Here is a 19,030-nt window from a genome sequence, read left to right on the forward strand (position 1 = left end):
TGTGCCTAAATGGATATCAGCCTCTTATTGGCCATCGATTGTTGATATGAATGGAAAATATTTATCTTGTATTGTAGATTATGTAGAATACAAATATCCTACGAACTTTTTTACACCAGGTTCAGATAAATCTAGCATTTTTGCTTCCCAGACTTTTCAAAGTAGTGTTTTAGTTTTACGTTTTGACGCTAGTAGTATGTGAATATTTTTCAAGTTAATCAAACGCACTTATTGTGGTTTCGAGTTATGTATATTAATAAAAGAGGACTGCATCCTATATTATTGCCAAAACTAACAACGCACGTATATTGACACGAAATTTGAGTTATTTGTGGAGATCCGTGCTCCCTATAAGAGAAGAATGCACTCTCTATTTTTGCTGAACACTATAATTGCACGTATATTGACACGAAACATGAAATATCTGCGGAGAACTGTGCTCCCTATGAGAAAAAACTGCACTCCCTATTTTTGCCAAACACTTAGTAATGCATGTATTTTAATACGAGAGATGAAATATTTGTGGAGAATTATGCTCCCTATATAAGAGAGGACTGCACTCTCTATTTTGCCATACACTAGTAATGCATGTTTGTTGACACGAAATATTTACTTTTTGTGGAGAACTGTGCTCCCTATATATATATAAGAGAGGACTGCGCTCTCTATTGTTTTTTGTAATTAACGGAATGTTACAGGAGAGCTTTACTCCTATTGAGCTTTGCACTCTTATATAGTTACAATTTATGCACAATTTCACATTTTTGCTTTGAGCTATCTTGTTTATACTTCGTTGTTCTTTTGTATAATTACGAATACATGTACATATTTATATCATATTCCCTTATGGTTAACTTTCATATGCCCGTATCATTTATTATGCTGATAATTTTTTACAGATTCTACACGCTTGGTTAGCCACTGGAAAGACCTGGAAAAATACAAGTTTCATCCTTATTTGTCTGGATCCGTACACGCTCTTCCTGCCATAGTTAAAAACGCTAGAGCTACCGCAACGAACAAAAAGTATGACTTATATTTTGAAAAATTCCGAAAATGGTGTATTCAGAACTATTTTTCTTATTTACCAGCATCGGTGTCTTCAGTTGCATTGTTTTTAGGAGGACTTATACAACAAAAAGTTTCCGTTTCAGTTTTGGAAGCCTATTTTTACTCTATTAACTGGCAGCATAAGATTTCCCTCAACATTAATCCTTGTTTAGATGATTTTCTCACACTTATTCTGGAAGGCGGAAAACGGACGTTGGGTAAACCTTTGAACAAAAAGGAGCCTATTACCAAAGATATTTTGTTAAAATTAGTTCGACACTATACGGTAGATAAGCATAATTTATTATTTTTGCGCACTTGTGTCTTGTGTCTTCTAGGGTTTTCTGGTTTTTTAAGATTTAGTGAACTAGCAAATATTCGGATGTGTGATCTGGATTTTCAATCAAATTTTTTGGAGATTAAAATTCCAAAAAGTAAAACATATTTATACAGGAGAGGTAATTCAGTTGTTATTGCGAAAACACGCAACGAGCTTTGTCCCGTTTTCTGGTTAAGAAAATATATTGCGTTAGCAGGTATTATAGAAAAATCCGACGAGTTTCTCTTTACTGCCATTAACTTTATGAAAATATCTGGCGAGTACAAAGCTACTAATAAGTCTAAGTCCCTTTCTTATACCAGATGTAGGGAGATTTTACGGTCAGCACTTAAAGACATAGGTTTGGATAGTTCTCTTTACGCCCTTCACAGTCTTAGAAGTGGCGGAGTTTCGGCAGCTGCTAATAACAAGGTTCCTGATCGCCTCCTCAAAGTTCATGGGCGTTGGGCTACGGACAGAGCTAAGGACGGCTATATCAAAGATAGCATTGAACAAAAGCTTTTGGTATCCTTAAATTTGGGTTTATAATTTTCCCCTTTTTCTTATAACCCCTTTGCTATGCGATCTTTGTATTTCTTGTTTGTTGTTTATTTTAGTTAGATCAGAAAATATTTATTTTAGTACGAATGAAATGAGGTAGAAAATAAATCTATTTCTTTGCGTTCCGTTATATCATTAAGGGGGTTTTCCCTTACTGTGTATATTTTCCCGGGTTAAGTGTTTGCACGGACGGTTTCGGTTGAGGGTATATAAGGAATGTGTGTGGGTCTGTTTGATTAATGCGACGTTTGTTACAAAGTTAGAAAGGACGTGTTATTATATATTCCAGATTGCGTTAGTTTTCCCTCCCACCCCCTCCATCTAGAAATAGCTTTGTACATTTGGTGCTTATGTAATGATATAACATGGTGACATTTATACATATGTTTGATCTGTATTGTTATTTTGTTTGACTCGTTGATTATATAAAATTTATGCGATCTTTGTAACGAACGCACAACCTTATTTCTTGTTTGTTGTTTATTTTAGTTAGATCAGAAAATATTTATTTTAGTACGAATGAAATGAGGTAGAAAATAAAATAGTTAATTATGTACCGGACTTGTCGACGAATACTTTTGTAGTTAACCAATGCAACTGAATGCTATGTTAATAGGCACGTAACCAAAAAATTTCAAAATTGCATTTTATAATAAATCATCGAGCATTCATCTTGTGTAAAAGGGGAAACTTATGTCTAGTATCCAAATTAAATTGTGTTACTCTTATTTGTATTTTTAAATCGTTCCAGAATAATAGTATAAGTTAACGATAATTTGTTTCATTTGGGAGATAATATTAAAAAAAGAAGATGTGGTATGATTGCCAATGAGACAACCCCCCACAAGAGACCAAAATGACAGAGAAATTAGCAACTATAGGTAACTGTACGGCCTTCAACAATGAGCAAAGCCCATACCGCATAGTCAGCTATAAAAAGCCCCGAAATGACAATGTAAAACAATTCAAACGAGAAAATCACGGCCTTATCTATATAAAAGAATTAGCGAAAAACAAATATGTAACACATAAACAAAAGACAACCACTGAATTACAGGCTCCTGACTTGGGACAGGCACATGCATAAATAAGACGAGAAAAAAACTCTTGTTCCTTAATTTTTTGCAAGATCTTGTTGATTCTGAAACTAAATAAAAACATGCCACCCTAACCCTTTTTCTCAACAAAAGGCATATACAGTATTTGCCTAATGGTTTTATTATATGTTGCATTCTTAAATCAAATAATTACAGTAACATATATGGTTATAGTTATATCTTCTATACTGGTATCCCACGTAATTTATTTCAAAATTCACATTTAGTTTATAATGTTGGGTCTTTAAAAATGATTGATTTGCATACTATAAATAAAGTATTTCAGTGGTCATACAGGTAATAAAAAATGATATAGTATTTATACTTTTGGAGATGACCCCCACATCATATTGTATTCATATTCCGTCCAACACGAGCGCCAGCAGTAGTGTTGACTTTCCTAACACGTCTAATAGAAGATTTAAATATTCGAAGATGAGGTTAAAAGATCGTGTTGACATATATTTCGGCTTAACAAAAAGCCTTTATATATACAAACTGTTAAGAAAATCAGCCTACTAATTTTAGAGTTGATCTGATTCTTTACTTCTCCTTGTATTCATTGTTCACATTGTTCCTATCGGTTTCACTCCTCACGAAAGATATTTATGGTAAATATATTTACAATCTTCAGCACCTAATTTCACTCCCGGTTTTTAGTGGAGTTCGTGTTATTTCTTATTTCTTATTTATAACTTTTGATGTAAATGTCCTTTGGTTTTTTTAGTCTTTGTTTACTCCTTGGTTTCGATTGTTATTCTTCATACATGTATATCATATAAAAAAAAAAACCTTTTCAATAAAAGTTCTCCTAAAGTCATTTATCGTCTGAATAAATCACTTACCATTAAATACAGAAATATCTGCAGGTTAGTATACAAAAAATAATTTAATTTGAAAATACAAGAGATGCGGAAGATTTTTGAGAGATATTCGAACTCGTCAGTCGAAGACGAATTGGAAACTCCACGGCAACAAAGTGTCATAGTCAATCAAATTTGCGAATAGAAGAAGACGACAAATACTGTTTTATTGTTTCTTTTTAATTATATTATAACTAAATATCATTTATTTAAAATTAATATGTGTGAAAACAAGTAAATGTTATGTTATTATGTTTTCCCTTATATCAGGACTAACACAGAAACAAAATAACTCCTAACTAATACTATGGTCTGTAATGCCTTAATTACACGAATGTTTGACAATAATCCCATGGGAAGAGTTTGTGAAATAAATTCGATATTTTCTTGCACATACATTGATTAATATTACTGTGCTATGTGAAACTGCGATGGTACTTTATTTGGTTTGTAAATAATAAAACAATATGTTTATTATACCAATATAGTTTAACGTCGTTTACATTGTTAATGACGCGCATTTGTTGGAAACTTCATCTAAAGTTCTAGCATTTTGATTGTTTTTTCTAACCGTACTCTCTATTACTAGTTTTGATTATCGCAATGACAATTTGTGGTCTTAGGTGGATAATTCACAATCAAAAGTCTAACAATAGGAGATCAAAATTGAGAATGGAAACGGGGAATGTGTTTCCGGAGATTTCGGGGTGAGGAATACGTTTCACTAATATAAAAAAAAAAACTAAATATACAACATAAATTAGTTATCAAAGGTATCAGGATTATAATTTAATACGCTAGAAGTGCGTTTTGTCTACATAAGACTCACCAGTGACGCTCAAATCAAAATAGTTATAAAGCCAAACAAGTACAAAGTTGAAGAGCATTGAGGACACAACCCGACCAAAGAGCAGATACTATAAAAAAAAAGTTACTTTGATTCTTATACAATACAATTTTCGTTACAGTCTCAATAACTTGGATAACGCTTGTTGAGGTATGTCGGAATGACCACGATGTTGTGATAACATATTCTCATTCAAGGTTAAGACGACATTTAGAAACTCTTTGACAATTTGCACTGATAATATATATAAGAAAGAAATGTCACTGTTCTGTCTATGTGACGTCATCTAATAGTGTCGCTTTTTCATTCTTACTATGAGAAACCACAGAACAGACGTCATATATCTATACAAACTAATGAAATAAGAACACGTAAACTCAGCTTTAATATTACCAAGACAATGAAGATAACAATCAGCTTAGGACTTGAAATGTCAAATTTTAGTCCTTAACCTTAACTAAATGATTGTCTTGATTACAATCATAAAACATCTGCTATTTTAAAACGATGATGCAACAAACATACGTGCTGCCTTACTGTATAGCTGAAGCCAAACACGTATACATTTTCGTCGTTCGAATCGCTTTTCTTCGTAGAAAAGGTCAGAGTCGAATATTTGAAAGCTAAAGACGCGAATTGATATATGAAATACAAATGCACTTAACAATTTAAACATCTGCAAAGAAAGTAGGATTCACCAAAAAAATAATGACAAATGGAAATATGTTCTAAATATATTATTAACATATCTGTACCAAGCTTGACTTACATAGAAGGACTCCTTCCAGACAAAATATAATTATGAAAGTATCAAATCTCTCTGATAATGAGAGCTAACATAAGGGTATAGTGGCCTTAACATGATATTTTTTGTTATCATGTTTTCAATATCTTATACTCCTTCACAATAACCTTTGCTGTCTAAACTCAATTCGTTTGCAATTGATATGCTATTTTTGCCATTTTTAAGAAATTCGTGCATAAAGAAATTTCAAATTTTTACAATTATCTTTACCTGAATACATTTTTTTTTAAATAAATTAGTTACTGTGACATTCATAATAAAATGCAAAATACTGTTTCAATCAGACAATGACTATATGATGAGCCGTTTTCATATATTTTGAGGAGGGGACTACTTTTACTCTAAAAAAAAATAAAAAAAATAAAAATAATAATAATGAAATCTACCAGATAAATATTTACCTTTAGCGTAAACGATCACAGTATCAACTCCATTAACAGTATCTATGTTTGTATTGATTGTAGTATACAGGTATAGTATATTTTCCAGATATGTCTGTCAATTTACTGATTCTCATTTGCTTAAACCATAACAGGTTTAATTACAAGATATGCTTACGCATCGTAAGTGTGAATTATATGTTTAAATGGATGCACGAAATAAAGCTTCATTGAATATGAATTTTAGGAGATTGGATATATATCATCCATTATTGGACAATTATCAATTTTTATTTGTGTGTTGAATTTATATATCTTAGACAGAGTTCAGTCATACTTCGATTTTATATTGTAATAGATACTTTGAAAAATTATGATTACACTTTTTTGAATAATGAATTCTTTCTAATGCAGTTGTTTGAATATTTTTATAAATGTTTTCCTGTCAAATGAATAAAGTTCTATGATCATTTCGTTTCAGGACGGTTATTTATAAATTAACTATTACATCAGTGCAAACAAAGTTAAAGGGTGGCTTTTCATTTTATAAATCCCTTTCCACACAAATCAGTACACACATAGTTGGCCCTATAGTCATCTATTACTTATATTGTACGTTTCTCTGATCTAGGAGTTTGTTTGGTAGTCTTGTACTTGATGTTCAAAACTGAATTTTTAAAATGATGTCGTAAAACACTTAGAATCACAGCAGAATTGTCGAATGATTAAATAAATGCAACTATCTTTAATCACAATGAAAAAATAACTAATAAAAACACTATATTAATGTTTAATAAAAGGATAAAATTCCGAATGAACTCATCATAGATACGAGAATGAAGGTTTTACACACCAGAAGCGCGTTTCGTCTACAAAAGACTCACCAGTGACACTTGGATAATAAGTAATAAAACGCCAAAAAAAGTACAAACTTAAAGAGCATTGAAGACCTATATTCCGAACGTTTTTTTGTCAAATAGACATATAGATAAATCATGTTTTACCACAACTGTTTATTTTGTAGATATTCGATCTAATATAGAATTCTTACATGTCTCTCATTAATTCATTAGTTCTCTTTGACGTAACCTTTAGTGCTAGGTATTGATATTACATGATACTGACATTTCATTTATTGGATTTGGCTTTCTCTTGATATTTCTAATTTTCAGATAGATTTGCTTTTTTATATCCATAAAACTGTAGGACATAAATTTCATAGTAGAAGTTTAATACAGTCCATCGAAAATAAACTATTAAACTCACATGAGCGGCAACCTTATTTAATTAAACATTGTTCGGTAAAGTCATTTTGATTCATACTCCTTAGTCAATGATTATGTAACTTAATATGATTTGGGTTAGTATAGCGTTTTTTAAAACATGATTTTTCTCTGTCTGTTCGTTAGATCTTGTTTATATATCGTTAATATATTTCATTTTTAACAGATATATATATTATGCTCTTTGGCATTGATATGGTCCATTTGTTTTCTATCTTTTATTTTAAATCATAAAAACTCGCTTACAATTATAGGGGGCGCGTTATGTCTTTTGGTCTATTAGTCCGTCTGTCTGTTTGTCCCTTTTCAGGTTTAAGTTTAAAAAAGGTAGAAAGCAATGCAGTTCAAGTCCCATCATCTTTATAATGAGAACATATGTTTATTATAATGATGTGTTATTGTCAAAATATACGCCATATTAAATTTTGAGACTGAGATTTAGGTTAACTAAACATGTGATAGTGCGATTACTTGAGGTATTTTGTCCTATTTTTGTTATTTCTGCTTTGTGTATATGTTATATGAAATTCGTAATTGTTAAACCAGATCTTATTCGAACATTTACACACTTCGGTGTTGACACGAATTTTTCGAAAAACTAAGGATTTTCTTATCCCAGGCATAGATAACCTTAGTCGTATTTGGCACAACATTTTGGAATTTTAGATCCTCAATGCTCTTCAACTTTATACTTGTTTGGCTTTATAAATATTTTGATATGAGCGTCACTGATGAGTCTTGGCGTACTTTATTATAATCCTGGTACCTTTGATAACTATTATAGGTGAAGGAGGTTGATATATGCCTTCATATCTACCCCCTTTTCCTACAAGATCGTACAGCTGCTTGCTTGCATGACATTGTGTAAATCATATTTTCCTTGTTTCTTACACATAGGGACATGTATGGAAAATAACAAAAATAACTATGCACCTAATTTTATGAGCATGTCAACTGTGTAACATTGTATACACATGATATTGTTTTGTAACAGTTCAAGTTGATCGATCTTTTGGACTATTAAAGACAAAAACATGCATATTTAAATGATTCTTTTGTACTTAAAATGCTTTTTGTAGAGTTATTTTGGATAAAAAGTAACGAATGAAACAAACAAAGAATGAAGTACAAAACAAAAATTATTTTAGCAATAAATACATGAATCTATTGCTAAAATCAGAAATATTGATCAATTGTAGTCATTTCGTGCCCGTACGGTTACCTTTAGTTTAGATAACTGTCTTTGGTGGAGACCTGGTTGTCTCATTTAAAATCTTATTTCTATAAAAAAAAATATAGTTGTTTATTTTCACGAAATGAAGGGCCAGTAAACGAACTATCAGATTGGTGATTAACTGATACACTTTCAGAAATAAAGGTGTTAGGATATTTAGCAGCTAGTTGACATTTTAATTTAATGCAGGTGATACACTTTCAGAAATAAAGGTGTTAGGATATTTAGCAGCTAGTTGACATTTTTTATTTAATGCAGGTGGTAAGTTAGCATTATGTTGCCACGTAGATGTTATAACTATACATTATCGATATTCATAAGTAGTGTGATATTTTGCTGATGAATTATGGATTCAAGATTCAATACTCTATTAGAGTCTCAACAAACATATAATAAGATTCACAAAATGACATACAAACAATTAAAAAAACTACAATATATGCAAAAATCTTTAAAAAAATTATGAGTGAATTTAAAGAAACAATAAATATGTTGTGTACAAGTTATCATTTTGCAGAAATAATAATTTGTACAAAAAAAATTGTACAAAATATAATTTGTATTTTTACTTTGTACAAATTGTAATTTGTATAAAAAGTGCCTGTACATTAAATTTGTACAAAATTCGACTAAAATTCACTTATAAATTGTACAATAATTCATAATATGGATTGTGAATTGTAAATAAAATAAAATTGATACACACTATAGAACCTTCTAAACTTTATTTACAAAATGCAAAAACACCCAGAGACATCAAATGTAATTGGTTCATGCATGCCAGTTAATTCTTGTAGCCCAATAGAAAATGGCCCCTGTGACTATTCTGATAGAATAATTAAAAAAAATGGCTTCAGTGACAATTCTGATAAACTTATAGAAATTATCATTATTGAAAATTCAGATAGTATAATAGAAATTGGCCCCACTCAGAATTCTGATAGTATTATTAAAAGTGGCCTCAGTGAACATTCTGATAATGTAATAGAAATTGGCCCCAGTGCAAATTTTAATAGTATGATAGAAATTGACCTCTGTGACAATTTTGACAGAATAATAAAAATTGGCCTCAGTGACAATTCTGATATCTATAGTATCATAAAGATTGGTCCCAGTGACAATTCTGATAGTATCATAGAAATTGACGCAATTAGAGTGACACTAACTTTGGAACACCAATCATGCGTGCCAGGAACCGTGCGCTGTCTGGCTTACAGATCCAAGACGAATCACCATGAAAACGAAACAGAATTATAAGAACTTGCTATTGGGTATAATTTCAGTATGATCGTTCCACAGCTAATCCTCGAAATATCTTATGTGTAATAATTGCATTTTGGAGAATTGTCGTACCGCATTGGAACTGCTGTAGGATTTTTTTTTCACATCAACGATTTGTGCGCTTCCACATTCGCTACATGAAGCAGATAAAAAGCTTTCAAAAACTGGTGATGTTTCATGTGATTGCAAAGGGGGAAAGGTTTTTTTATTTAGGGGCATATAAATACGAATGTGAAAAGCAAATGATTCTGTGTAATTCCCTATGTCATAATTCACTCACATACTCAAACAAATGATATACAAATATTTTTGTATTTTGTTAATAAGGTTTATTGTGTGGTCATGGAATACAACTTCTTTATTGTGTATCAATGGCTTTATATAACAAGATCCATACCATAAATAATTGTACAAGTTATAAGTGAATTTAAGTCAAATTTTGTACAAATTATAAATTGTGCAAACACTTTATGTACAAATTATAATTTGTACAAAGTCAAAATCCAAATTATATTTTGTACAATATTTTTGTACTGATTATAATTTGTAAAAAATAATAACTTGTACACAACATATACATATATATATTTACCCACTTTTTTCAGTCATATTAATTGAATATTGAAGAGCAAAATTTGTTTCAACACCCAATTTGAACTTTGACTTAGTATCCACCATTCCTTAGAATAGATGAGAGTTTCGAACAACCTATATAACCGTGTCTAATGACACCTTTACAGGGACTAAGAACGACATCTTTGTAGCTTCGAACAAGACAGGTTTGTAAAACTCGTCATAAATCTCTTTATACGTGAAAAATAAAAAAGTGTTGCACGGAAGCAAATCTAAAAGAAGTATTCTATAGTCCATATATTCAAACATTATCTGTTCCGTAAATTATACTCCCGCCTGGCATCGGTTTTTCCGTAAAATATTGAAAAATGATCGCCATTTCTGCCTATTTGAGCTAACTAGTATGTAAGGTGCTGTCTCGTATTATATTAAGTTGTCCGCTACCTATTAAGTACCGACAGTGCAAGTAAAGTAGTTTTGTAATCTGACATTTTATCCTTAACAGTTTTCATTGAAATAAATTGATAACAGTGGTTTGTGTATGACTAACAAAGTTTCAACCATTTTATTTCTTTAGAAAACTGTAAAAGTATACCATTTGAGGTGAAAAAAACATTTTTCCTTGCAATGTGCTTGTAGTTACTGAACAGATGAACAACCTCAATATGACCTGACAAAAACTTAATAGGGCAGAAATCAAGTGCAACTTTGTTTTGTTTAGAAGATCCTGGTGCATTGCGCTTGTGTTCTATTGTCTGTACATGTAATATATTCAAACTTCGTTCTGTAAATACCTCTTTTGTGAAATACTTTTATTCGCGAAAACGTTCTACATTAATAGCTTTTTGACGAATGGTACTAACGTCTTTTTGACGAACCAACAAAATTTGCTATTTATGGTGTGTATTGTGTGTGAAATTTATTGTGGATATTAATATATTTTAATCCAGGAATCAGCAAACTATTAAAAAAATAACAGATTGATAAATAAATTCCTGCTATAGTTTTTACTTGTACAAATAACGTCTGTTTTTACTGCGCTTCCATATTCGGAGAAAACAGTCATTTGAATATTTAGTAGACAGTTAATGTTGGGGTCCTCTTCGCGATCCGTGTATTAAGTCCGTCGATATTTTTTTTTAATCAGACATCTTTTGGATTAGGCAACTTATTTGTAAAGTGACGGATGCCAATTACAGGATAAAAACAAAACGAAATCAACATGAAGCTTTCAAATTTATTAAACATTAAAGTCTGTTTTAATGGGATTTCCACATCTATGGTGTACCTTTTTGGCCTCTAAGGTTACAAATAACTCTGGCTTGAAATGCTTATTGCCAGACTGTTTCTTGTCGCATTTGTTTCTTTAAAGTGACGGAAATAGTATTTTTTTCCATAAATAATGGGCTATCGGTTCACCATCTCTATCGGTTGTTGTCCATTCGTTTGATGTGTTTTGTCATTTGATTTTGCCATGTGATTAGGGTTGAATTTTCCTCGGAGTTCAGTATTTTTGTGATTTTTACTTTTTTCTCAGTGGCAATAGTGGTCAGTGACACTGCTTTGATATAAATGATATAAATAATGCCTGTTAATTTCTCTGACTAAGTTGACCTTTCAGTTGTTTTAGCAGTTCTGTTTATTCCATTTTTTGTCATTCTGTTCTGATTATGCCTTGTGTGTTTTTTTTCTGTTCTGTTTAGTCTGTGTTTGGTATTTCTGTTCTCCAGATATTGTATTATTAGCCTTCGACACTTTTTCCATTGAGCGTTTCTCTCGTCCGAACAGAAACTGGTAGTACAATGATATAGAATTAAGCCGAATAAATACTTTAAAATAAGTCTTCGGCCACTAAAACTATTTATTCAGTCTGCAGATGATCTTGCAGGACCAAAATGCATTGGTTTAGATCAAAGTTTAAACCATAAATAATTTCATATTTATTTCATGATTGTGTTGATCAAGTTCACCCACTGTTTTCTTCTTGCTATTGTGCTACCCAAGAAAATATTTATTTATTACAACAGTTTTAAAGGTTGGATGATCTTCTAAGCAAAGACGATGAAACTGGTATCATAAATAACGGCAACAGTAGTATACTGCTGTCCGAAAGTCATAAATCGATTGCGAGAAAACAAATCTGGGTTACAAAATAAAACTAAGAGAAACACATCAAATATAAGAGGAAAACAACGAAACAACAGATACCATAAAAAAGACGACAATGCAACACACACAGAAAACGATCTGGTATAGGACCTACATAAAACCTACATAAACATACGACGAACCCGCTAAGAATTACAGAGGGAGAATTATGTTTTTCGGTATGCTCGACTGTCTGTGGGTTTGTTCCTTATCAGATAAAGTTTTGGTAAGGCAGTTAACTATGCATTTGTAGTCACATTATATTGAAAATAACTACACATATTTTAATATTATGAATTAAAAAAAACTTGACAAATCAAGGCTTGGTTTAGAGATAGAGGTCCATCAAACATGGAAATATGATATATTTAGTTATATGGGCATGGGATTTTATAAGGATTTTTCTGTTGTACTTATCTCATTTGATTAGAATTTATTTTGCTTTATCTGGCGTGTTCTCGCTCATACAATTACACCCGAATTGGGAAAGCAGTTGACAATATGGTCATCTCTCCATTTATTTTCCACCACTTCTTGAATCTAGTACGTTTTGGCAATCATATATTCTTGTTTCATATAAATAAGGACGTATATAAACAATTTGATAATTCATTCATTGAACTGTACAACACAATTATGGGAACTTTGCACTGTTAAAAAACAAAGCATATACATGATATAGCTTTTAAGTGTTAAAGATTATTCTGTACTTAAGGAATTGAATGTTTTACATTGAAGTGTAATTGGGATTAAAAAGCGTTGAATGCAGCACACTTAGTATGAAGCGCGGAAGTTAAATGTTGGAGTTTCTTGTGGTATTCCTATTATATTTTTCTAGAACACTTACTGACATGGATATTGCGTGCTTTAGTTATATATAACATCACTTTTAACGCTACACAAATATGCCTGCAATAAACACATTCAAGAAGGGCGAAAGATACAAAAGGACATTGAAACTCATAACAAGAAAATCAACTGACAACTCGATGGCAAAAAGTTTTAAAAAAAATAGACGAACATCAGTACACAATTCACAACATAGAAAACTAAAGACTGAACACCACGAACCTAACCAAATAAGGTGGTGATTTCAGGTGTTCAGGAAGGGTAAGCAGATCCTGTCGCATATGTCACACCAATCGTGTTGCTCATGTTTGTCCAAACAATGTTATAAGTCCAATTCGGCAGATCATGGTCGTGGGGAAGGGGACAGGATTGTGCCTATCGTCTATGAAACGAATATTCCATACGGTCAACCAACTCGTGATGGCGTCCGTAAACTTTACGAATTGATGATTTCAACTTCGCAACTTGGAACTCTTAGTTTGATAACTTTCTTGTAAGCAGCTAGCCTATTTCGTGGAAATCATGACAAGCAATACTAGCCTTAGTATTTCATATCAACTGAGGGATATATATACACAGTATGCAAGCGCTGATCGCATGTTTGACACGTATCAAAAATTTATGTTATGTTATTCTTAAAGTATATTCATTTATGCAAATTAATTCATCATAGATATCAGGGTGAAAAAAAAATATTTACGCCAGACGCGCGTTTCGTCTACAAAAAAATCATCAGAGACGCTCAAATAAAAAAATGTAAAAAAAAAACAACAACAAAAAAACACTAAAAAACAAAGAACATTCAGTAAGATTGACTGTTTTAGGGGAAATTAAGAAAGTTTAAATAATAACAATGCTTTTAATTATATTTACGGCAGTATAGTATTTTCGTTTAATATTTGGAAAAGTATTTGGTTCTTATGAATTCATATTTCTATTTATTTATCTTTAGAAATTTAATTGAAATGTTTTGAATGAACAGATTGTTCACTGTTACAATATAAGGGGGAACGATGCTATGATATTAAGCAACCAATTGACATTTTTCTGACGTGTAGATGCTAAGTTGACATTTGTTGCCACGTACATGTTATGACTATATAGCAATGGTGTGAACATTTTCATATGAATATTGGACGAGACTGTTACTAGTAAAATTGATTGAAAATTATAGTGAAAAATGTATTTTAAACCTTAAACTTATCAAAGAAATGTTTATCCTAGAGTATCAATTAAAGAGGGACAAAAGATACCAAAGGGACAGTCAAACTCATAAATCTAAAACAAACTGACAACGCCATGGCTAAAAATGAAAAAGACAAACAGAAAAACAGAAAAACAATAGTACACATGACACAACATAGAAAACTAAAGAATAAACATCACGAACCCCACTAAAAACTAGGGGTGATCTCAGGTGCTCCGGAAGGGTAAGCAGATCCTGCTCCACATGTGACACCCGTTTAAGAAGAGTTCTGAAATATTTTATTGAATGTGTAATTGAAGGTGTTTAATGATTCTTTAGAAACTTTTTCAAGTTTGCTTTTTCAATATGTTATTGATTTAGAACATTTTAGTATATATGATAGATCTTATTCCAGTTATCTTATATTTTTTAATTAGCATTTTAGTATATATGATAGATCTTATTCCAGTTATCTTATATTTTTTAATTAGCATTTTAGTATATATGATAGATCTTATTCCAGATATCTTTTTTTAAGTAGCATTTTTCATCACATTTGTTAGAAAGTTAGCTGATATTTAAAGCAAGGATGTCGCAGGTTAAAGGAATGCATAGATAAAAACGACACTATGCCACATTGAGAACATTTTGCGGGATTCAAATGTTGTTTCGAAAATGCTATCAGAGGTTACAGTTGAACTCAGACCTCTTCGAAACTATCTCGTCTTATAGGACTACTGCTGAAAGTCAGCAGTAACAGCTCATAAATTATGACCAGAGCGAGAATCGTGGTGTTGAGTTAACCAATGTATCAGCAGGGATTCAATAAAAACATCCTAATTTGCTTAAAAGCAGTCTGATTTAAATACAAGTCATATGTCTTTACTTCGTTTACAAGGCGAAATTTGTAAGCATAGCGTTGTCACATGATCTTCATTTTTCAAAATAATTATACGAGCAAAATCCTTCTTCGGATAAAGACGATTTTTTTTTATATTCAACTGGACAGGTCAAATTGAAATTCAGCAATGTTTTAACATAAGACAAAGTGTTGTTGTACATTGAAATAAAACATACTAAATTTTACAAAGTTACAGAGATCTGCATTAAATATGTACATTTTATTAATCTGAGTTATGTCGCTTTATCCAACGAACATTACTTTTTATATCTTTTATATAGTCATTTTATAAAATTTACTGTTTGCAAAAGTATAAATTATTGTAAATAATAAGAATGTTCTATCCCAAGCAGAAAACCACAGCCGTATTTGACACAATTTTTTTGACTCTTCCTTAGTGCTTGTACTTGTTTTGGCTTTCGAACTTTTGTATCTGGGCGTCACAAGTAAGTCTTTTGTGGACGAATTTTAAACCTGGTGCCTTTTGTTAGCTTTTATTCGTGTGTTTCTTCGTCTAATATGTTCTCCTATTGATTTGTATTGTAGTCCTGTAATGTTGTGTTGTCATTTTAATGTTATATTTAACATTGCCATTAAAGCGGGAGGTTTGGCAATCCACAAAACCAGGTTCAACCCACCATCTTTTTCTTTGAAAAATGTCCTGTACCAAGTAAGGAATATGGCCATTGTTATATTATAGTTCGTTTCTGTGTGTGTTACATTTTAACGTTGTGTTTCTTTTGTGTCGTGTGTTTCCTCTTATATTTGAGTGTGAATTCACATTATTATAAGACGTGTCACGGTACTTATCTATCCCAAATTCATGTATTTAGTTTTAATGTTATATTTGTTATTCTCATCGGATTTTGTCTAATGCTTAGTCCGTTTCTGTTTGTGTTACATTTTAACGTTGTGTTGTTGTTCTCTTTTTATATTTAATGCATTTCCCCTCAGTTTTAGTTTGTAACCCGGATTTGTTTTTTTTCTATCGATTTATGAGTTTTGAACAGCGGTATACTACTGTTGTCTTTATTTAAATCAAAAACTGAGAGAAATAGAAAATTGTACACTGACTATACTTTAGTGTTATTAACTGGCTGCTTCTTTATTGGCGCTGTTGTAGATTCGAGGTTAGCTGTATTGGACCCAAGAATCGAATAGTCGAGGTCAAAAACAGCTGATTGAGAATCCATAACAGGAAAAAAACAGAAACAGCCAGTTCATAACACTTTTATTAAATGATTTTAAAGAAAATTACCGTGTAGAAAAGACAGAATTTTATATCTGAACTTAGGACCACAGTTATTGTCCTTTGATTTTCGTCGTCCTTTGATTTTCGAATATAGTCCCTAGTGTGAACAATGTGTTTCTTGTCAATTTTGTTTATACTCCTTCCAAATTCATGTCTCTATGTGTTAAGTTATGCCTCACATAGCAAGAAAGGGGATGAAATGACACTTTAAAAAAAAACTTGGGTCATGAATTTTAAACTAAAGTAGTGATTTGGTTCAGCTGAAAAAGATTACAAATTAGCACTTTGGAAGCTTTCAAAAGATTTCAATACCCCCTTAACGTAAAATTGTCCATATTTTGAGTTAGAGCTGATGAAGTTGTTCTATAATTAGGATATAATTGGTCCCAAAAGTAGTACAACACACTGTCAAAATATTATCAAGTATTATCCAAGATGCGATTTTTCTAACTGTCATTTATTGTCTAAAAGAAAGGCACTACGAAATAACTGTTGTCTCGGACCAGTTGTTATTTCTGATTTCTCGTCCAAGTTCTCAATATGTTGTTATTACAATTTATTTTATCTAGCAAATAGGTCGGTAGAATAAATCAGACAGTTTAACTATGTGTACTCTTGGATTTTATGCGTTCTGATGATTGATCAACGGAAATGAAACAAGGTTCATAATCGAAAGTCGTACTTGAAAAGGAAGTGAAATTTTTCCGTTTCAAGACTTCAAAAAAACTTTTTATTCTATGATTTTTAGTTATAAGATATATTACAAATGTGTTTATGCATAACTATACGTTAGGTCAATTAAAGCGTAAGAAAATTGAACCTGAAGTGAATGAACCGTATTAGCCCTTCCTGTTCGAAAAGCAATATAAACTCTTGATTTATATCCACAATGGAACGTCATTAGAATTGCTCAGGCTAATTTATCCGTATAAGGGCTGATTTCCTCATATCATTTAAGAAATATGTTTACAAAACTGTAAACACCGTTACAGCATGATACAACCTTTTACATGACAAATGTTTCCTACATCTGTATTATATTCAGGTTAAGGTTTTGGTTTAAGGCAAGTAGTCATGAAGTTATATCACACTGAAATTCGCTACACATGTTTACTGTGAAGCGCACTTTAAAAAGTCTCTGCCAAATTATGCTTTGGGCCATTTTTACTGTTCAATGAACTTGAAAATAGGACAACATGATCCGTTAACTGGAATATTAACGTTCATTGACTTCGAATTATGGCCCGAAGCATAATTTGGAATATTTTCAAAAAGTGCAGACGGAAGAACCGACCCGGAAAATATAAGTTTTTATGGGCTTCTGCATTTTGAAGATATGCCTTGAAGTTTGGTAAAATTTGTCTGTGTCGTTTATTATTGAATGTGTTAGGTGCTTTTTTCTTAGCATTGAAAAAAATTACATAGCGTAATGAAATAGTTATCAGTTTACTTTTTGAAGTTATTTACAAAGTATGCGATTGGTTCAGTACGCTTGTTTTACGGTGTTGTACAATTTAGTATGCTTCTTATCCAGGATATCACAAATATAACAGAAAAGACTTCGTAAAGGATGAATTCTTCTGACGTTTCAGTTTCGTTGAAATCTCGTTCTGAAATTATTTCAAAAATATAACAAATCAAGTCAGTCTTTTAAGCCAAAATTTTGAGAAAATGGCTGAGTGATACAAGAAATGATTTTACTAGACACATGTTCATCCCATATCCCTTTTTTCTTTTCAAATTGCTTAGATATGTAATTTTTCAATCATTTGTAACAAAGAAGTTGAACAAATATGCATTTTGTTCTTAAAACAGAGAAAAATAACAAATTTACAAAATTTACAGAATTTTAAATTTAACACAGTAAAGCATCAAAATATGATAAAACTGTTGGCTCCTCAGAGATGTTCATCCTTAAGCACATGAGTGATATATCAGTATTGATCAGGGTTCTGATGATCGTTAATTCTCTATAAACTGTTTTTAAGTTTGTTTTTTTTTTCTTTGTGTTTTTGTTTGGGGGGTGTCTTTTTCGTTGTTTTTGTTTTACCAAATAATACGACAGATGAAAAATGCATGGCTACAAAATAGGGGTGAAAGATACCAGGGGGACATTTAAACTCAAAGATCGAAAATAAACTGACGCCATGGCTAAAAAAAGGCAACAGTAATATACCGCTGTTCGAAACTCATTAATCGATAGAAAAAACAAATCCGGTTTACAAACTAAAACTGAAGGGAGAACAACGACACAAAAGAAAAATACAAACAGACAAACAATAGTACACAATACACAACATAGAAAACTGAAGACTAATCAAGACGAACCCCATCACAAACAAGGGGTGATCCCAGGTGCTCTGGAAGGGTAAGCCAATCCTGATCCACATGTGGCAACCGT

At 31.6% G+C, this 19,030-nt stretch overlaps 1 protein-coding gene across 1 annotated transcript; it reads left to right on the top strand.

Moving 5' to 3' along the window:
* Window positions 1-892: 892 nt before the first annotated feature.
* LOC139510301 (integrase/recombinase xerD homolog) lies at window positions 893-1,918 on the top strand (the record flags this gene model as incomplete). The annotated part of the gene is made up of 1 exon (XM_071296805.1): window positions 893-1,918. A coding segment is annotated over one exon (1,026 nt), but the record flags the coding sequence as incomplete, so codon positions are not given.
* Between the last annotated feature and the right edge of the window lie 17,112 nt (window positions 1,919-19,030).

The sequence above is a fragment of the Mytilus edulis genome, chromosome 2 (genome assembly GCF_963676685.1).
Source record: "Mytilus edulis chromosome 2, xbMytEdul2.2, whole genome shotgun sequence".
NCBI lineage: Eukaryota > Metazoa > Mollusca > Bivalvia > Mytilida > Mytilidae > Mytilus > Mytilus edulis.